The following is a 19,159-nucleotide window of genomic DNA, read 5'->3' on the forward strand; positions in this document are numbered from 1 at the left end:
AGGTAATTGTGCCTCCAATTATGTGGTTACAGGTCTCTTAACTAAAGTGCAGGAGACGGAACCAGAGATCAAGGAGATCCTTTCACCTGGATTATTGGTCATTCAGAAATCCCAAACTATACCCTCAGTAAGAGATACGCTATTGTAGTAACTCCTAAGAAGTCGTCTATAGGGTCATACTGTGACTTCATATATCTGTGATTTCATACAAAGGTATGCGTGTTTTTCCTGTTGGGTACATAAAAATTCTAACCAAATCATGGCATATTCCCTTGGATGTCTTATGTTCATTCCCATTCCTTATTATAGGTGTTCCCAAGATGCCTCATCGCTCCCCTTCCCATCCCTACCTCAACTTGACAGTCAGCTGGAAGCAGAGCCCCAAGCAAAGATAGGGATAGGAGGGGGAGCAGGCTATTCTGGCTTGCAGAGGTTTAGGGGCTCGGGAAAGGCTTCATGGCATTTTCACCAGAGGATTAAAGCATTTTTTTATGGTATGGAAGCACAGACAGATATATGAAAGATACTATGGGGGTGATTTATCAAGGGTGTAAAATTTAGACTGGTGCAAACCCCTCAAAGCAACCAAGTACAGCTCAGCTTTCATTTTACCAGAGCTGGAAGCTGAGCTGTGATTGGTTGCTTTGGGCAGTTTGCACCAGTCTAAATTTTACACCCTTTAATAAATCTGGGCCTATGTGTCTCCTCGCCCTAACAGCATCTAACAGGGTTAAAATGTGAATTGAAGCTGATAGATTCCCTGTGGTTCACACCATAGAATTCCGTAGCTCGTATCCGTTCACAGCCATGCGCCTTTCCGGCCCGTGCCATAGACACCATTCTATGCACGGGCGGATTCAGCATTCCGTCAAAAGAACTGACTTGTCAATTCTTTCAGCGGCTAGTGGAATCGGGCCGCCCATAGAATGGTGTCTATGGAGCCAGTGGAAAGCGCGTGGCCGTAAACAGGTACGAGCTACGGAATGTATCCGTTCAGGTTCCGTAGTGAGAACCCACCCTTAGATAGATTATCATGGAGAAACTTAACCTATCCCCGAAACAGCTGCCTGCAGATGGATAATCTCTTCTGGCGATAGCTTACATACATCCTACCTGGAGTCAGACTCTGCTGCCCACTCTGTCCATGTCAGGAACTGTCCAGAGTAGCAAATCCCCAAAGAAAACCTCTCCTGCTCTGGACAGTTCCTGACATGGACATGGACAAGACTGGAAAGAATACACCACTTCCTGCAGGAAATACAGCAGCTGATACATACTGGAAGACTGGCGATTTTTAAATAGAAGTAATTTACAAATCTATATAACTTTCTGGTAAGAGATCTGCTTTGCATATCCCTTATAGTTTCTGAGTGTAAATGAACAGTACTGTCAGTATCATCTACATCCTGAATCACTGAACCATTCATACAAGATGCATGGAGTCCACTTGGCCCTTCCCATATTTGTGATCCTGAATGGGGTTGAAACCATGCTCCCATTTCCGAGAATCCCAGCAACACTGTATGACTATTGGTAAAGAAACGGGAGCATGGTTTTGATCACAAATGAGGGAACATGGCCTGAGATTTTCCTTTCTTCTCACCAGCAGAGCTTTCTAGCTATAGGCGGTGCAGAAGTAGTAGTTACAAGGAGGAGGCCCTTCTGCCACATAAGAAGGCACCAGTATACTACACTGATAGTAAAAGAGTAACATGGAGTTTAGTGATTTAGCTGTTTCCCAGAAAAGATTCACCCCTGTACTCCCATATAGGTATGGCCCCCCATACGTACAGGTGCCCCCTGATGCCTCCACCCTTGTGTATTAGTTTGGTGTATGGTGTGATTGGGCTGTAGCAGGAATGTAAAGTGTTGAGTATGAGAGCAGGAGGCAGGCTCCCGCCCAATGTACATGACATAGCTTTTCTGTGACTGTTCCAGGAAGTCCCAGGATCCTTTTTGTTCAGCTTCGCCGAGGCGCAAGAAGGTAAATAGGCAGCAGATCTATTACTGTGTGTTCTTGTACATAAGTGTAAACCCACTTAACTAACACAGTACTAACACGTTCACTGCCTGACAGACTAGTAAGGAGCCATCAGTCTATGAGGAGGTGCAGACGCATCCTGCCCTCGGAGTCCTGCATGTACAGATGTGTGGTAACATGGATGACATCGAATGGATCCACAAGGTTTTTCTAAGCCTGGACAACCCCTTTAATATTGTTGGCCTATTCTTTATGACCCCACAGCGGTCAGCTGATTGAAAGGACTATTGCTACGTTTACACGGAACGATAATTCGCCCGATCGTACGATTAACGATTTCGACGTAATCGTTTTGTGATCACTTAAACCTATCTCGCACATAGGAAAAATCGGTGAACGACTGTTTACACGGAACGATCTGCGAATTTTTTGCGAACGACGAACAGCGATTTAAGAACATGTTCAAAGATCAAAATGAACGATTTCTCGCTCGTTGTTCGTTCGCTGCATTTACACGTACGATTATCGTTCGAATTCGATCGTTATCGTGCAAATTCGCATGATAATTGTACCGTGTAAACGCAGCATAAAGCCTCTCCATCACCAGACACAGCTCTGGACATCTGGTACTGCATGTAACTAAATCCCAATCACTTATATGAGACTCCCCTATTAGGGTGGGTTCATACTGAGGAATTCCGCTGTCTGTCCGCGCGCACGGCCGCAAGCCTTTCCACCAGCTCCATAGACACCATTCTATGGGCCGGCGTATTCCGCTATCCACCGAAAGAAGTGACATGTCACTTCTTTCGGTGGATAGCGTAATACGCCGGCCCATAGAATGGTATCTATGGAGCCGGCGGAAAGGCGCGCGGCCAGACAGCGGAATTCCGCGGATATTATCCGTGAGAATTCCTCAGTATGAACACCCACCCTTACACAGAGCGATATTCTGCTGAGTCAGGCCGATTCGGCAGATCATTGCTCCGAGTATTAAAGATTGGCCAATGACATCACTGACTAAAATCATTGGCCGCCCAGCGTCTATTGCTACGCGTAATAGCGGTGCGCAGCCGACGGCTGATGACTATGTAATCAAAACTTATACATACCTCTCTGCACTCCCTGATGTCCTGTGGCTTTAGCATGCGTCTGAAGTGACAGAGTCCGCTCAGCCAATCACTGGCCGCGGCAGCACTGTGCCGCTGATTGGCTGAGCGGCCTGTCACTTCAAACACTGCGAGGAGCATCTCTAAACTACACGACATCAGGGAGAGAGGTATGTAAGTTTATTATTTTACACTTATTAGGCAAAAGCTGCACGGACATCACTAACGATATGTGCTCAGTAAGGGTGGGTTCACACTGAGGACTTCTCGCAGATTTTCAGGCGGATTTCGCGTCAAAATGCGCACGGAATCCGACATGTTACTTCTTTCGGCGGATAGCGGAATACGTCGGCCCATAGAATGGTGTCTATGGAGCCGGCGGAAAGGCGTGCGGCCGTGCGTGCGGACATACTGCGGAATTCCGCTGAGTTTATCCGTGAGAATTTCTCAGTATGAACCCATAAGGGAGCGACGATCTAAGAGGTGTGGTAAGCTGCAGTACCAGGTACAGCCACTATTGGCTGTACGGCACTGTTTCTGGTAAACAATGAAGAGGCTAGAACACCTGCTGCACAAGTACCACAACCTCTTCAAAAACCTAATAAGCAGTGGTGCCTGCACAGATCTATTGATGACCTATCCTAATTATAGGCCGTTTGTATTACAATTCTTAAATCTTTGAAAAATAATAGGGGAAAGTCTCCCACTCAGGACTTTCCCCAGGTAGCTGGAGTGGGAAGAAATTCTGGAGGACCTGGCACATCACATAACTAGCTTATTGATTTCACTGATTGGCCCGTAATGCTTCACTTCCCCTGTGGTGGTGCTGCAGAGTCTTCCAGGCTATATCTGAATGCTTTGGTGACCAGCGGCAGGAGACACTGGGATTGCTTTATTTTCACTGAATCCAAGGAATAGTCAAAAGCTGACTACTACTTTAGCATAGTGCACTTTTAGCATAGTGATCTTTCATTGTCTTTGCGCCTTTTCATCCTTCCCAGAAATCTCCGTTGTTCTCCTGCCGGCTCTAGATGGCCACATATGGCAATGTGTCTCTTACTGTTTGCTTTGGAAGTTCTTTGTCAGTGATGTTATCCAGAGAGAGAAAACATTGTCTTGCTGACTAATAGCAGACTACCAGCGCTGAGAGGGTTAATGTGGAGGGCCGACTCCGGCTTCCATTGTGCTGGTTATATAATCCTGAATGACTACATTACTGCTGGTTATGGAGTACTCATACGGTGTTGTTTCTGCATACTACAATATATGTTATGGTATGTGGAAGTATTAACGTGTAAGGAAGTAGGAGACTGGAGGACTGTGCCTTCTTCCTGAGGAGGGGAGGAGCTCCCTGTGCTGCTAGATGGTATGTCACATACCACCATGAGGATATGCCGTACTCAGCTCTATCCGGCGTATCCATACAGAATGAATAAAGCCGCGGGTCATGTGTCGGCCCGTGGTTGTATTGAAAAAAAAAGGAGGCGCGGGACGTTCTGGAGATCATTGGGGAGTATGGAGGTCAGACCACCTACAATCTCTTATGGGGTGTTTACGCAGACAGATTTATCTGACAGATTTTTGAAGCCAAAGCCAGAAATGGATTTGAGAAGTCTTTCATTTAGGGTAGCTTCACACCTACCGGATCCGCAGCGGATCTCACTTCTGCAGATTCGCAGCGAGATCAGCTGCGAATCCAGTATCATTCACTCCTATGATAGCACATACTCGCAGCGGGATTGACATCCCGCTGTGAATATGTGCTTTCACCCCCCGCTGTCCGCAGCCCCCATCCCCCATCCCCGGCCGCATCCAGCATCCTCCCATCCCCGGCCGCATCCTGCAGCCCGCCGCCGAGAGCATACATTACCTGCTCGGCGGCTGTAGTGAGGCTGCCGGCTCTGGTCCCACTCAGATCAGCTCAGACCGGGAGCCTCACTGCAGCCGCGCCGCCGAGCAAGTAATGTATGGTCTCGGCGGCGGCCTGCAGGATGCGGCCGCAGATGGGGGGATGCGGCCGGGGATGGGGGATGCGGGCTGCAGGATGCGGGCGGGGAGGTTAAAGCACATATTCAGAGAATGAAGCGTCATTCTCTATGGCCGTTGGACTCATCTCAGCAGCGTCGGACTCACCTAAGCAGCGCGTGCTGGGCTTCCCACAGTGATATTTCCGGACCGGGACCGGCTGAAGAAGCGGGACTTTGGGAACGAGGTGAGTATAAGTGGCTCTAGCTGGGGGTCAGCCGGGCTCTGACCCGGCACAGGGGGTGACAGGTCCTCTTTAAGCTCCATTCACTTTAATTGAACTGAGTTGTGGTGCGTTTACATGGAGTGATAATTTGCCCAATCGAACGATTTCAAAGTAACAATGTGGTTTTTTTACAACGAACAGCGTTTAGACGGAACAATATTTTGTTTGGAAAAATCATTGTTGCAAGTGTTTTACGATCGCTTAAGCCCATCTCACACATAGGGTGAATCTTTGAAAGACGGTTTACACGAAGCGATCTGCGAATTTTTAGCGAACGACCAACATCGATGTGAAAGATCACAATGAACAATTTCTCGCTTGTTGCTTGATTGTTCGCTGTGTTTACACGAGCCGATTATCACTTAAATGCCATCGTTATCGCGAAAATTAAACCATAGTCCTTCCGTGTAAACGCACCATTACAGAACCTGCACCCAACCTGGAGCAAAGAGTGGTGCTGTCTCTGGAAGAAAGTGGCCATATTTTTGTTGCGCTGGATAACTCCTTTAATGACCTATTACCTGTTTATAGTCCTGTTTACAGACCTGTTCCCTGTTCCTGGCTTTGGCTTCAATAATATGTCAGATAAATCTCTCTGTGTAAACGCACTACTTACTTGTCCGATATCTTGTGGATAGGGGACAAGTAAGCTTTAATTGGAGAACCTCTTTAAGTGTGACTGGCTATTTTTTGCCTTTGGTGTTTTTGAGCCAAACAGAAGGATTCCATTGAACTCTATAGGAGAGAAGCGCTACAATTTGCTGAAAAAAATGCCAAACCCTCACCATATTGCGTTTTGAAAAAACTGCCAAAGAGACAGCAAACCCCCCCCCCCCCCCCCGAAAAAAAAAACCGCCAGAGGGCACAGAAGAAAACACCAAGCAAGTGTGGTATTTCATAAACTTCCATTGTTTCAAAGTTAACCTCTGGCCGCGGGCGTTTTTGCTCAAATAATTGTTGTTTTTTTGGCGTTTTTCCAAAAATTTAAGGCTATGTGAAACCAGCCTGAGCCCTGCTTCCAAATCTCACTCCTTGCACCATTTGTATGCAGAATGCAAGAAGAAGATGGAAGCAGGGCTCAGTACTGGCAGATGGCCGTCATACACGGATGGGAGAAAAAGCAGGAAGGTGTTACAGTCCCCAGGAGATTGGGAAAGTCTCTATGAAACTTTGCAGCTGAGAATAAAAGCATTTTTCCATGTTGTAGAAGCACAGATGGATATATCAAAGGTACCAAGTGTCTCCTTGCCCTTGCACAACGTTTTTTTCTTGCTGTTATTTGATACTCAAAATAACGGCCGTGGTTTAGCATGTTTCAATTGCAATGACAGCTGCTGGAACATTATTCTAGTTCGTGTGGACTGATGTGGACTATCAGCAGGTAGCGCCCAATAGGGGGTTATGAGCAGTTTAAATTTGTCTAACCTGCTGAAAGTTCACCTTTAGGTTACAAACCCACTTGGCGGGTCTGCAGCGAGTCTCCATGCTGCCTTTTTGCAGCGAGACTCGCTGCAGATCCCGGCCCTATGTTTTTAATGACAGACAAATGACAGCCCGCCCCATTAACCCCCCGGCCGCCGGAGCTGATACTTCACCTAAACCCGGCTCCGGCGGTTCCCGATGTCTTCAGCAAGCCGGAGCGGGGACCAGGTGAAGTATATGCTTCAGCCAGCCGCCCGCAGCCCCGGCCGCCCGATCGCCCCCCCCCCGTAGCACCGATCGCACGCCCCCCCGCAGCCCCGGCCGCCCGATCGCCCCTCCCCGCAGCCCCGATCGCCCCCCCGCAGCCCCGGCCGCCCGATCGCCCCCCCCCCCCCGCAGCACCGATCGCTTACACGCCCCCCTGCAGCCCCGGCCGCTCGATCGGGTGGGCGTGCGATCGGTGCTGCGGGGGGGCGTGCGATCGGTGCTGCGGGGGGGGGGGGGGGCGATCGGGCGGCCGGGGCTGCGGGGTGGGTCGATCGGGCGGCCGGGGCTGCGATCGGGCGGCCGGGGCTGCGGGGGGGCGATTGGGCGGCCGGGGCTGCGGGGGGGCGATTGGGCGGCCGGGGCTGCGGGGGGGCGATTGGGCGGCCGGGGCTGCGGGGGGGGGCGATCGGGCGGCCGGGGCTGCGGGGGGGCGTGCGATCGGCCGGCCGGGGCTGCGGGCGGCTGGCTGAAGCATATACTTCACCTGGTCCCCGCTCCGGCTTGCTGAAGACATCGGGAACCGCCGGAGCCGGGATCAGGTGAAGTATCAGCTCCGGCGGCCGGGGGGTTAATGGGGAGGGCTGCAGACAAACTCGCAGCAGGGATGTACATCCCTGCTGCGTGTTTGTCTGCCATTAAAAGCATAGGGCCGGGATCTGCAGCGAGTGCAGACCCGCCAAGTGGGTTTGTAACCTAAAAGACACAGCCCGTCCCCAATAATCCCAGCAACAAAGCGACTATTGGTACAAAAAAAAATTGGGGCACAATTTAAACTGCCTCCGCCCCTTTGCAAATTTGTTGCTGTAGTGATCACCGCTTGATCGGCAGAGGATAGAGGCACTGGTGGCAAAAGGGAGGCCCGGTGTATAATGGTTTATCAATAAAGAATTATACAATTATTTTAATTAAATTATATTACAGAGTAATATAAACTTATTAAAGTAATGTATATTAAATTGTTACTCCCCAGATGACTAAAGCTCCCTGCCAAGATCTCCCTCCAGTCCGCGGTGCCGCTGGAACACTCAGCACCAATGATAAAGAGAGGACTATGTAAAATTTATGTGCAATACTAAAGCGCCTAGGAGAGAAGGAAAAGAGCATTTTTAGCGCTTGTTTGCTTCTCGTTCCCCGCTCACTGCTGGCGCTATTACATGTGTGCAGCGGGTGTGTGCAGGGGGGGCCGCATGCAGCTGCCTGAGTGATCGCTTGATTGTCTGAAGATAGCAGTGTTCAGCTGCTGCTGCTCCTATTCCACGGAGGAGCGGCAGCAGAAAGTTGCTATCATAGTCATTTGCCTTTAAACATGTTGAAAGACAAACGACAGACATCGTTCAAGTCAGCTGATCGTTGTCTTCTATTACACAAGACGATTATTAGCCGTAACGCCCGATATCGTCCGAGTACGCCCGATAATCATTTTGTGTAATAGAGTCTTAAGCGAACCATGACATGACTTTGGTCCTGCTCACCACATCGTACTGTTTCTTTAATGTAATATAGTTGATTTTAGTAGAAAATTCTACTGTCTCTTTTTAGAGCTATTAGCACCCTCTAGTGTTCAAAAGCTGGAACTGCAATCAGGTAGCTTCACACTGAATACAAATATTCGGCGTATGTATGGATACATAGGGGAATATATGTTAGAAAGAAGACAATGGCGATGCCCATAGCGACCAATTGTTTTATAGACTGCACTAGCCTTAATATCCCATTGGTTGCTAGCATTTTTTTTTGGCATGGGTTTTTGAACAAACTCTTCAAATTGCCTCTGTTGTGGGCATTGTTCCTGTGATAAGCGGGCAGCAATCATTCGCCCATTGCTGCCGCTGTTCGCCTCATAATTACTGTTAGCACAGCCGGCTATTGTGTGGGGTACAATGTAAGATGAGGCTGGAGGGAGACTCATTAGAAGAAATGAAGAGGAGAGAATGGCTCAGTGTGAGGAAATAATACAGTCAGCGACATAGTCTATTCTGCGCTGGAGGGTCTGCGAGGAGAAGAATTATAATCATGGGCTGAGCCCTAAGGAGAGCAGCTTGTCAATGATTTTCTATTGCATTTAATTGCCTTTCTCCTGAATGTGGATGCGGTGTAAATCGGCATCCTCCGGAGACACAATACATGAACTATTTTCCATTCTAACAATGCAAATACAATATTTGATAAAAGGTAATAATAAAACATAACAAAGTGAACACGCAAATCTGCCATTATTACATGAACCGTTCGGAAAAAAAAGGGATCCTGCAGCGGAGGAGAACATTGTGCTGCGTGTCAGCATTGTGGACTACTCACTGGGACGCTGCGGCGTGAATGGGTAATGTCTCCCAGCGGGCACCAGGCGATATCCCAGCTTGACGTATAACATTGAGGCAATAATGATGGATGACAGCTGCAAACGCACACAGTACAGTATTAGAGACCTACTCAGTACTATAGACCATATGAACATAATCATTATAATTAGTATTTAATTACTACCTACTGCCAGTAATACGGCCATTACATACAGCTCAGAATGGTCATACTCACCTCCACTGCTGTTTTCTACATCCTGGTCCCTCTTGGCCAATGACAGGCAATAACAGAAGCAGCAGGGTTCAGTAAGGTGAGTATGACTACTTTCATAATTTTACGTTATTGAAAAAAATTATTAAATGGCTGGACAACCCTTCTTTATACATGACGTATACACTGTGGACTCTCTGAAATCCATACCATAGTATATAGCAGCAATGTGAATGAGATGAAATCCGCACACTCAAAAAAAAAAAAAATCCACCTGCTACTGCCATCTGCCAATCCAAAGCCACCTGCACCTACTGAAACCATCTCCGCCTGCTCCTTCCTGCCTGAGCGTTATTGCATTTATGCATTCCAAGTGAGGGTGTGTTTCTGCTATTCTGCTGACTTTCCGTAAATTCTGACCTGTGTCTGTTCTTCGGATTACGCTTATTGCCTGAGCCCTTACTGTAATGTGTACCTCTAAATCGGATTGCCTCACCTGCATCTGAAGCCATCTGCCCCAATCCTTTGCCTGTCCGACTACGATACCCGTCTCATCCCTGGTTCTGCACTGACTCTCCTGTTGACGACCTAGTTTACTGACTGTGTATACTTGGCCTGGTCCTCAGTGCCTTGCACTGGCTCTGTCTGGTTCTTGGGAACCAGCTGCTGCTCACACCGGGACCATGCTTGTGGAGCAACCTGGTGTCCTCTGGCTGCAGAAGTCCAGCTTCCACATTCTGCAGCGGGATGAAGGGTGAAGACCTAAAGGACACTTAGACTCCGTTCCCTGGTTGAGTACAGCAGGTCCACACTCGCTGTCTGTTACACGTTTGCTGTATAGACTTGGACGGGACAAACAGAGTCGTCTCCTTATCATTAGAGAGTAAGTGAGTTAATGTTAGCTCTATTGTACTCCTAGCGGCCTAGACAATGTAGGGTACGCACACTATATACACAGGGTTGACTGTGCTCCATCAGTCCCTCAGAGCTGGAACAATCTATGAGATTTCACAGTCAATTTATTCCCATTCATTTCAGCCTTCATTTTGGCCTTGACATTGATTTTTTTTTCATTGTCTTATTCTAAAGTTTTGTTTAATTTCTCCAAAGCCATATGAGGGATATATTAAATTCTTCAGTTGTCCCAACCTTAAAGAATATATAAGTGATTGAGTTCTATGAGCTTCTATTAATTTTGTTAGGAGGGTTAATGGGAAAAAATGTGACTGCAGTTCATATTGTGATGAGAAAGATTACTAGTGTGGGCAACGCATCATCGGCAAGGTAACAAAAGACTTTCTAACCCAACTCGTGTACCCTGTTAGTGGGAAGAATGATCCAACAATTGGTGAATTTTTCTTGAAAATATGAAGTGGCCATAAAATAAAGCATGAGAGACTGACTCGCTGTCACATAATTTCTTTCTTTGGTAGGATGGTGTTTGGGTCGGATCTTCAGCACAGGTGACAGGCCTGAAAGGCTCCAGCACAAGTTTGAGGTACATTGTGTAATAATGTTTCCCATGTAATGTTTTACATACAGTTGGTTTACATACTGTGTCTTTTTAAGAACAACAATCACAGGTTTCAGAGCATAGGATTATGTCAGCGTGATGGAAAATCATTACCCGAACCCCAGGGATGTAGCTAGGATTCATGGAGCCCCATAGCAAACTGTATGGAACCCCATGAACTGTTATGCCAGCTGACCCGAAGGGGAGTTGGGGGGGGGGGGGGGGCTGTCAGCGGCATGACATTCCTGTCCCAGAACCCAACACCCACTTGGCCCGACGTAGCGTTCCATCCCTCTGACTGGTCCCCGGCAAACAGGTCACTTGTGTGCCAGGAAGGCAAAGAGAATGCAGGAACACTAGGTGGTGCACTAATGCTGCTATGATCAGGAAGGTGGTGTACCATGATTGTTCGACCGAACGTTCCTGTGCACGGGGAGGACGGGCAGGAGAGATAACTGACGGCTGATGATTGTTCGGCTATCAGTTATTGAAGGTGTATGGCCAGCTTTAGGCTATCTTCACACAACATATACTTTCGTAAAACCACGGCCGTTGTACTGTATTATTACGAGAATATACGTTACCTTTCCTTCTATGGGATCCCGGCCGGAGTGTATACAAATAGTATACGCTCCGGCCGGGATCCCTAGCGGCGCCACAAACAACTTACCGCAAACAACTGCCCGCATCAGAACTCTGCGGCCATAAAGATCATCTGCAGTACCGGCCGGGATGATCTTTTCAGAGACCGGCCGTTCTGCCAACCTGCCGGGTCACGGAACGGCCGGTCTCTTACAACGTGTGAACATGGCCTTAGTGTGTATACAGAGAAGGCGCTTTGTGGGCTGCTATATTAGGACTCTCAATGTCTTTCCTAGGAGTCCTGTCAGGACTGCTTCAAATCATATAAATCTATACATCACAGAGGTCAGCTTTTATTTCCTTATCATATACTAGTGTTCATCCGGTTCTTCCAGGCTGAGGACAATGGTCATACAGTGCAGTGGGCAGGAGGAAGCCGAGTGGGGATAATCTGCCTCTCCAAAACATTACAATATTTCGGCCTATTCAATCCTAGAAGAAAACCTACCTCGTAATGTCTTCTGCATATGAAATCATTCCACTTTAGGGCCCAGAACTTATCAGATAACGGTATTAAATGCTGCTCATACATATAAATCAGGAATGGCTGTATACCAAAATGCTATCCATTTCCTCACCTCCCATCCTGTTATAACAGCTGCTGCTATCCCTAGAGCCTTGCTGTTCTTTTTCACTTCTTTTTGAGAATGGCAGGAAAACAACTCTGCAAAGCAAAGGATAGATTTCATTACTCTAACAGGCCTGTATGTGTGATGAGATTGGAGATGTTAATAGAGAAATGAGTTTATATGACCCTGGAGAGCGAGAATCTGCATACATGTGACTGGTTTGCCTTGCCATTGGAAAAGACCTTTAGATTGGATGGCCCTAGGCCAAAGTCGAGTCCCTACTGTTCTGTACTATGGAGTCAATAGCACTTTAAATGCCTCTGTAGAGTATATATGTATAACACCATATTATGGAGTTATTCTCCACTAGAAGCAATGCCCCTAGGACAGAAGTGTCAATCTCGCATCCCTCCAGCTGTTCCAAAACTACAATTCCTATCATACCTGGACAACCAAAGCTAAAGCTCTGCTAAAATTGCTAAAATTTATCACTTTCAGCTGCACATCTCTCTGTTTAACCCTTTGAGGACCAGGCCCAAAATGACCCAGTGGACCGCGCAAATTTTGATCTTAGTGTTTCCGTTTTTCCGTCCTCCCCTTCTAAGAGCTCTAGCACTTTCAGTTTTTTATCTACAAGGCCATGTAATGGCTTATTTGTTACAGGAATAGTTGTACTTTGTAATGGCGTCATTCATTTTACCATAACATGTATGATGGAATTCCAAATATATTATTTATGAAGATATAAATTGGTGAAATCGCAAAAAAGAATGCAATATGGTAACGTTTGGGGGGTTCCTGTGTCTACGTAATGCACTATATGGTAAAAGCGACATGATACTATTACTCTATAGGTCAGTCCGAACACAACCATATGCAGGTTTACGGAGATTCTCTAATGTTATATATTTTTTTTTAAATGAAATCCTTTTTTTTGACAATTAATTATAAATAAAATGGGCCTATTGTGACGCTTATAACGGTTTTATTTTTTCACCTACGGGGCTGTATGGGGGTCATTTTTCCCGCCATGATCTCTAGTTTTTATTAATACCATATTTGTGAAGATCGGACGTTTTGATCACTTTTTATTAATTTTTTTTTATATATAATGTAACATAAAATCGGTAATCCGCGCACTTTTTTCCCTCTTTTCGTGTACGCCGTTTACCGTTCGCAATGACACTTGTTATATTTTAATAGATCGGACAATTACGCACACTACGGTATATTATATGTTTATTTGTTTATTTATTTTTATATGTTTTATTTATATAATGGGAAAGGGGGGTGATTTCAACTTTTATTGGGGGAGGGGTTTTGGGGCAGTGTGTTAGTGTTTTTAACTTTTTTTTTTTTACACATTTGAAGTCCCTTTGGGGGACTTGTACATACATTAGTTTGATTTCTACTCTGATGAATGCTATGCCATAGGCATAGCATTGATCAGTGTTATCGGCGATCTGCTCATTGAGCCTGCCTGTGCAGGCTTAGTGCAGCAGATCGCCGATCGGACCGCACGGAGGCAGGTGAGAGACCTCCGGTGGCCCGTTTTACCGATCGGGACCCCCGCAGTCACACTGCGGGGGTCCCGATCGGTAAGTGACAGGGGACTCCCCCTGTCACTTACACTTAAACACCGCGGTCGCGCCGCGATCGCGGCGTTTAAGGAGTTAATGACGCGCGGCAGCGCGATCGCTGCAGCGTGTCATTACCGGTGAGGTCCCGGCTGCTCACTGCAGCCGGCCCCCACCTGCTATGAAGCGCGCTCCGCTCCAGAGCGCGCTTCATAGCGGGAGAAACACCCAGGGCGTACAGTTACGCCCTAGGTCGTCTGGGGACAGACTTCCATGGCGTAACTATACGCCCTGGGTCGTCTAGGGGTTAAACAGGGTATATGCGGCCAACGGCAATATATTTAATTGGCCGCTTGAAGAATACTGCCATCATTCTTGTGGTCGAGCAGCACGATTGATAAAGGCGCTGATCTCGGATCGGCACTCGTTTACACCCTTGCACGGCCCTGTATTGGGCTGTGTAAAAGGACCCTTTGTCTAAAAACAAATGAAACTTATTAAACAGCAAGAGCCAATATCGTAAATTTGGTCTATTTTTACTAAGGCTGGGTTCACACTATGTATATTTGAGGCTGTATTTGGTCCTCATGTCAGGTCCTCATAGCAACCAAAACCAGGAGTGGATTGAAAACCCAGAAAGGATCTGTTCACACAATGTTGAAATTGAGTGGATGGCCGCCATATAACAGTAAATAACGGCCATTATTTCAATACCACAGCCGTTGTTTTAAAATAACAGCAAAAATTTGCCATTAAATGACGGCCATCCACTCAATTACAACATTATGTGAACAGATCCTTTCTGTGTTTTCAATCCACTCCTGGTTTTGGTTGCTATACAGCCTCACAAATACAGCCTCAAATATACATAGTGTGAACCCAGTTAGTCTGTATGTAGTAGTATGTTTAGTAGTATTGTGGTGTACTTAGCCGGTGATGTTATTGTCGTGACGCCAGTGCTAGTCCAGTACACAGGTGTGATGTTGGTACCAGCTTTTTGTATGGCCGGTTAGGATTCCCCAAAATGGTCGGTAACCTTCCGGGTTTGCTGCGAGTCCTTTGGGCTCTTGTGATGGCAACCTAAAGTGGCAACTGACCAACCCGGGATGTTGGTACCGCCACCCACAGAAGGGGGAAAAATAACCCAAGGTGTGTGTGCTGTGTGTATAGGTGCAGACAGAGGAAGACAGAGTCCCGTGCGTTTGCTATAAAAATAGAGCAACTTTACTGTAGAGCTTTTGCAGGTTAACAGGTTTTACAGACAATAGAAATCTTTGACACAAACTTGAGTGCTTGACTTAGGGCCCTATTCCACCGGACGATTATCGTTTGCATAATCATTAACGATTAACGATCTCAAACGACCGCTATTGCGAAAGACCTGAAAACGTTCACTCATTTCCATGGAACGATAATCGTTACTTATGATCGTAATTGAGATTGTTTTTCTTCGCTATTTATTCGCTATTGCGTTCGTATCTATTGCAAACGACCGAACAATGTCTTATTTAATGCAAACGATTTGCGAACGTTTTGCGAACGAGCAACGATAAAAATAGGTCCAGGTCTTATAAAGCGATCAATGATTTCTCGTTCGGTCGTTAATCGGTAACTACATTTCAACCAAACGATTATCGTTTAGATTTGAACGATTTAACGATAATCTGAACGATAATCGTCCGGTGGAATAGGGCCCTTAGTGCTTGAGGTAGGTGCTTAAGAAGATTAGAAGTAGTAGTAGTGCTTTGTAGAAGGTAAAGAGAAAAGGAGAGGAGTTTGCCAGAGGAGCCCTGACCCAATGTAGCCCTGTACTCTGCCGGAACCTTGGTAAATATCTTTAGTAGTGAAGTGATACTCGTACTCACGTTTAGACTATGCCTGACCACCTTCTGTCCTCCAGTGTCTTAGAACCCGTCATAGGTGGATAGCACGAGCCTCAGCCGTGGTTTTCTGGGTGTAGCAAGGTGTCCCAGCTACATGCACTGCGCAGTAGGATAAGTAGACCTTTGGATAATGGTAGCTTTGTCCTACTGAGATCGGCTTCTCTAGCATCAGGAGACTGTCCTGTACTTTGTAGACGTGTTCCTGGCATGGGCTAAGGTGTTCCTTGGTGGCTGCTCTCCCCTTGTTGCTACTTGTTGCTTAGCACTGCATAGTGTAAGTAGTAGTCACTTTAGAAGAACTCTTGGTGTCTAGCTGCATCTGTTCACACTAGAAGCAAACGTTGGTGTCCCTGACAGGGGTCCTGGAAAAAGCCAGGCCCTGGCTTAACTACAGCAGGAACTGTCTTGTTTATGTCCTCTCCCTCTGAGAAATCTTACTAAAATGAACAGCATTTCCTCCCACAGGGAACTAACTCCTTCTACAGGGCGAGTGTGTGTGAGAGAGCAAGGATAGGATAGGTTGGGAGAGAAGGGGCACCTCCTAGTGGTCAGCACATAACACATGGCACAAATAACATTAACCCATTACCTCCTGCAGCTGTGCAATAGTAACAATATATAAATACAAGAAACACTGACACCTAGTGGGGAAACTGCATACTTCATCCACCACTTATTTAATCTGAGAACTTTAGGACAGGTGCAAAGAAGAAAAACACCAGTGGTGGGACACCACAGTATGTAGTATGAGACAGTATTGGTAAATCCGCCCGACTAGGCTTTAACCAGTCACTTGCCTTTGTAATGATAACTTCATCAGGCGTATTTACGCCATTGCAAAGGCTCAGTGTAGAATTTATGCAGCACGGTTTTGGATACATTAATCCAGTTCATAAAGAAAGTGGAGTTGACTAAATCTTCAGGCCCGAATAATCCACAGCACTCAAACTTATGGGTATAAGATTGAAGAGAAATTAATAGTGAGAGTCACAAATATCTAGTCAACACATTTGCAGAAAAAGGCTCATTACAGCTAACAGAGACCCTATGCTGCCTGTCCAGTCACAGGTGGCAATGGTGCTAAACAGTTCTGCAACTCCTATTCACTTCTATGGGAGCTACAGAAACAGCCTTCTTTGCTGATTTTGTAATGTCAGCTACCTCTGGCTACCTCTGGCCACTGCAACCAGAGAACCTATTCTCGAGACAAGTGTGGATACCACCGGTCAGACATTCATGATACATCCAGTGGATATGCCATAAGTGTCCTAGATGGGAATACCCTCTCAATGGCCACATCCCCTTTGTTGTTTACTCAGGCACACGGTCATCTGTACAGGTATGACAATAATTTTGTGATCAGAAACACAATGTAGACAATATTCTGCTCTCCCGGATACCTATACATGAGATATCATTACTTTATGATCAGTAGCCCCACCAACCCTGAAAATGAACAGGACTCCATACTTTAGCGGCTGCATCGCCTCCACCATTTTTCCTGTACAGCAGGTAACTGTGTATGTTATTCGCTTCAATCCCCAAATTCTCACAATTGGTGGCATCCCAATTGTTGGACCACTACCAATCATACAGCGATGTATAGTAGTATTTTACATAATGGAGTACCTCTTAAAGGGGAACTATCAGCAGGTTAGACAAATCTAAGATCTACGCTTTTATTTTCACTTTACTTTTTTTTCTGGTTGTTTGTTCTTTTTTAAGGGTACCCTTTTCTGCTTGTTTGTCCTACTTTAAAGGGGAACTATCAGCTGATTAGACAAATGTAACCTGAATCTGAAGGTTTGTCTCTTACCTTCCTCCTCGGCGCTGTTCCTGTGCTGTTAGCTGTGTAATCCTTGGCCCGGAGCAGCTCCCCACCCCCATCGCTAGAGCCTGCTCCTTTGATTATCATTAGAAGGAGCAGGCCGGCTCTTGCGATGGGGATGGGGCAGTGCTCCTAACAGTGTTTTGGGGATAGAATTACACTGTTAACAACATGGGAACTGAGCAGAGGAGGAAGGTAAGAGACATACCTTCATCCTCAGCGCCCTGTGTGCAATAGGGGGCTATGAGCAGGTTAGGTTCGTCTAACCTGCTGATAGTTCCCCTTCAAAAGAGAACAAACAAGCAGAAAAGGAGTACCCCTAAAAAAGAACAATCAACAAGAAAAAAAAGTAAAGTGAAGATGAAAGCGTAGTTTGGTCCCAAACTGTAGTATACATCTTCAGCCCAGTGTAACACGTGGTGCAGTATACATGCTATGGGGAAGGTAACAGTCTTTATACTACGGTACCATCATCCGCAGTGCAGACAACAAACAATCACTACTACTCACCACATCAGTGAAAGCCAGAAGCAGAACAGCTGCTGCCATCTCACAGATAAACAGGCCCAGCATTATCAGTCCAAACTGCCCAGGAACAATAACACTCATTTACAAAGTGATAGACAACAGAAGGAAATGCGGCTCACATATATATATGGACACAAAGGAAAAGACAATCATTAATCTGAATCCTTGTATTGTGCGGCCAGGGAAATCTGTTGGCTTCAGCTTTGTTGGGATGAATAATGCACTGTTGATGGAGGACAATCTAACCATTGACGTTTTCTTTGGGGGGAAGCATTACCATGTTATATGATTTTGCGTTGGTCTAGTTACCTTTCCAAGAGCTACATCTAGTGATCAGACCCGCCATCTCTGTGTATCATGATGAGAAGAAGTGGGGAACCCTGTGATAGGAACTGATCACTTCTAGGCCAACAAGCCACAGTCAGAAATGACAGGACTTGGGAAATACCCAAGCAAGGTATCCATCCACAGACAGCTTTTTTAGGCTAATACCCAGAAATAACTGTTTGTGGATGGAGTATGTGGCTTGTTGGAAGATGGTTTCCTTGACTGGAGATTCTCCTTGGCTTGGTTTTTCCTTCCTGGCAGAAGGTCTGGCTAGCTCACTGACGCTGAGAAACAGGTGTCTCTGTAGTATTTTTGCATACATAAAACAAAGCTATACTTACTTGAAATCCAGGTCCAGACTCGTAAAGGCAGTTGTTGAGTCTTTTAAACTTAGAATTGTTGGTATCGTGCAACACACCATTGGGTTCTCCACAATGCTCAAGGAAACCACTCATATACACTCATCCTTTTGTACAACATCAGCTTCTCAAGGCATCCGAGCTAATCATCATTTATAATGTAAAGTGAGTGTCTAAACTGATAGATCACTCGCATTTAGTTGTCATCAATGTAGATTTTATTCACTTGTAGTGATACAATCTTCTAGCACGATTCACTGGAGGTGGCTAGCGTTCCTTCCTCCACTGCGATGTTTTGGGAGGCAGGCCTCCCTTAGGGCCCTGTTCCACAGTAATGATAATGGGGGCCGATTCGGCCGATTATCGCTCTGTGAAATAGAGAGAACAATCAG

General features: G+C 46.3%; 2 protein-coding genes across 7 annotated transcripts in view; one reads left to right on the top strand and one right to left on the bottom strand.

Annotated features, from left to right (window-relative positions):
- Positions 1–19,159, bottom strand: part of PLPPR2 (phospholipid phosphatase related 2) — a 126,071-nt gene that overhangs the window by 100,018 nt on the left and 6,894 nt on the right. For 3 of the 5 annotated variants that reach the window (XM_069947440.1, XM_069947383.1, XM_069947448.1), the window contains exons 2-4: positions 18,064–18,138; positions 12,275–12,360; positions 9,329–9,425 (exon numbers count right to left, since the gene is read on the bottom strand). In XM_069947440.1, coding sequence (XP_069803541.1) covers positions 9,329–9,401 — 73 coding nt within the window. In that variant the 5' untranslated portion in view covers positions 9,402–9,425; positions 12,275–12,360; positions 18,064–18,138. Of the gene's footprint in view, positions 1–9,328; positions 9,426–12,274; positions 12,361–18,063; positions 18,139–18,749; positions 18,872–19,159 lie in introns of those variants that run through there. The other 2 variants (XM_069947393.1, XM_069947417.1) reach the window with 2 other exon arrangements.
- The window catches only part of DNASE2 (deoxyribonuclease 2, lysosomal), a 35,149-nt gene continuing 17,899 nt past the window's right edge, over positions 1,910–19,159 (top strand). Inside the window, exons 1-2 of one of the 2 annotated variants that reach the window (XM_069947497.1) lie at positions 1,929–1,984; positions 10,975–11,039. The gene's annotated coding sequence lies outside the window, so the exon portion shown is untranslated. Of the gene's footprint in view, positions 1,985–10,974; positions 11,040–19,159 lie in introns of both variants that reach the window. The other variant, XM_069947513.1, reaches the window with a different exon arrangement.

This window comes from Dendropsophus ebraccatus, chromosome 1 (genome assembly GCF_027789765.1).
Source record: "Dendropsophus ebraccatus isolate aDenEbr1 chromosome 1, aDenEbr1.pat, whole genome shotgun sequence".
NCBI classification, from domain to species: domain Eukaryota; kingdom Metazoa; phylum Chordata; class Amphibia; order Anura; family Hylidae; genus Dendropsophus; species Dendropsophus ebraccatus.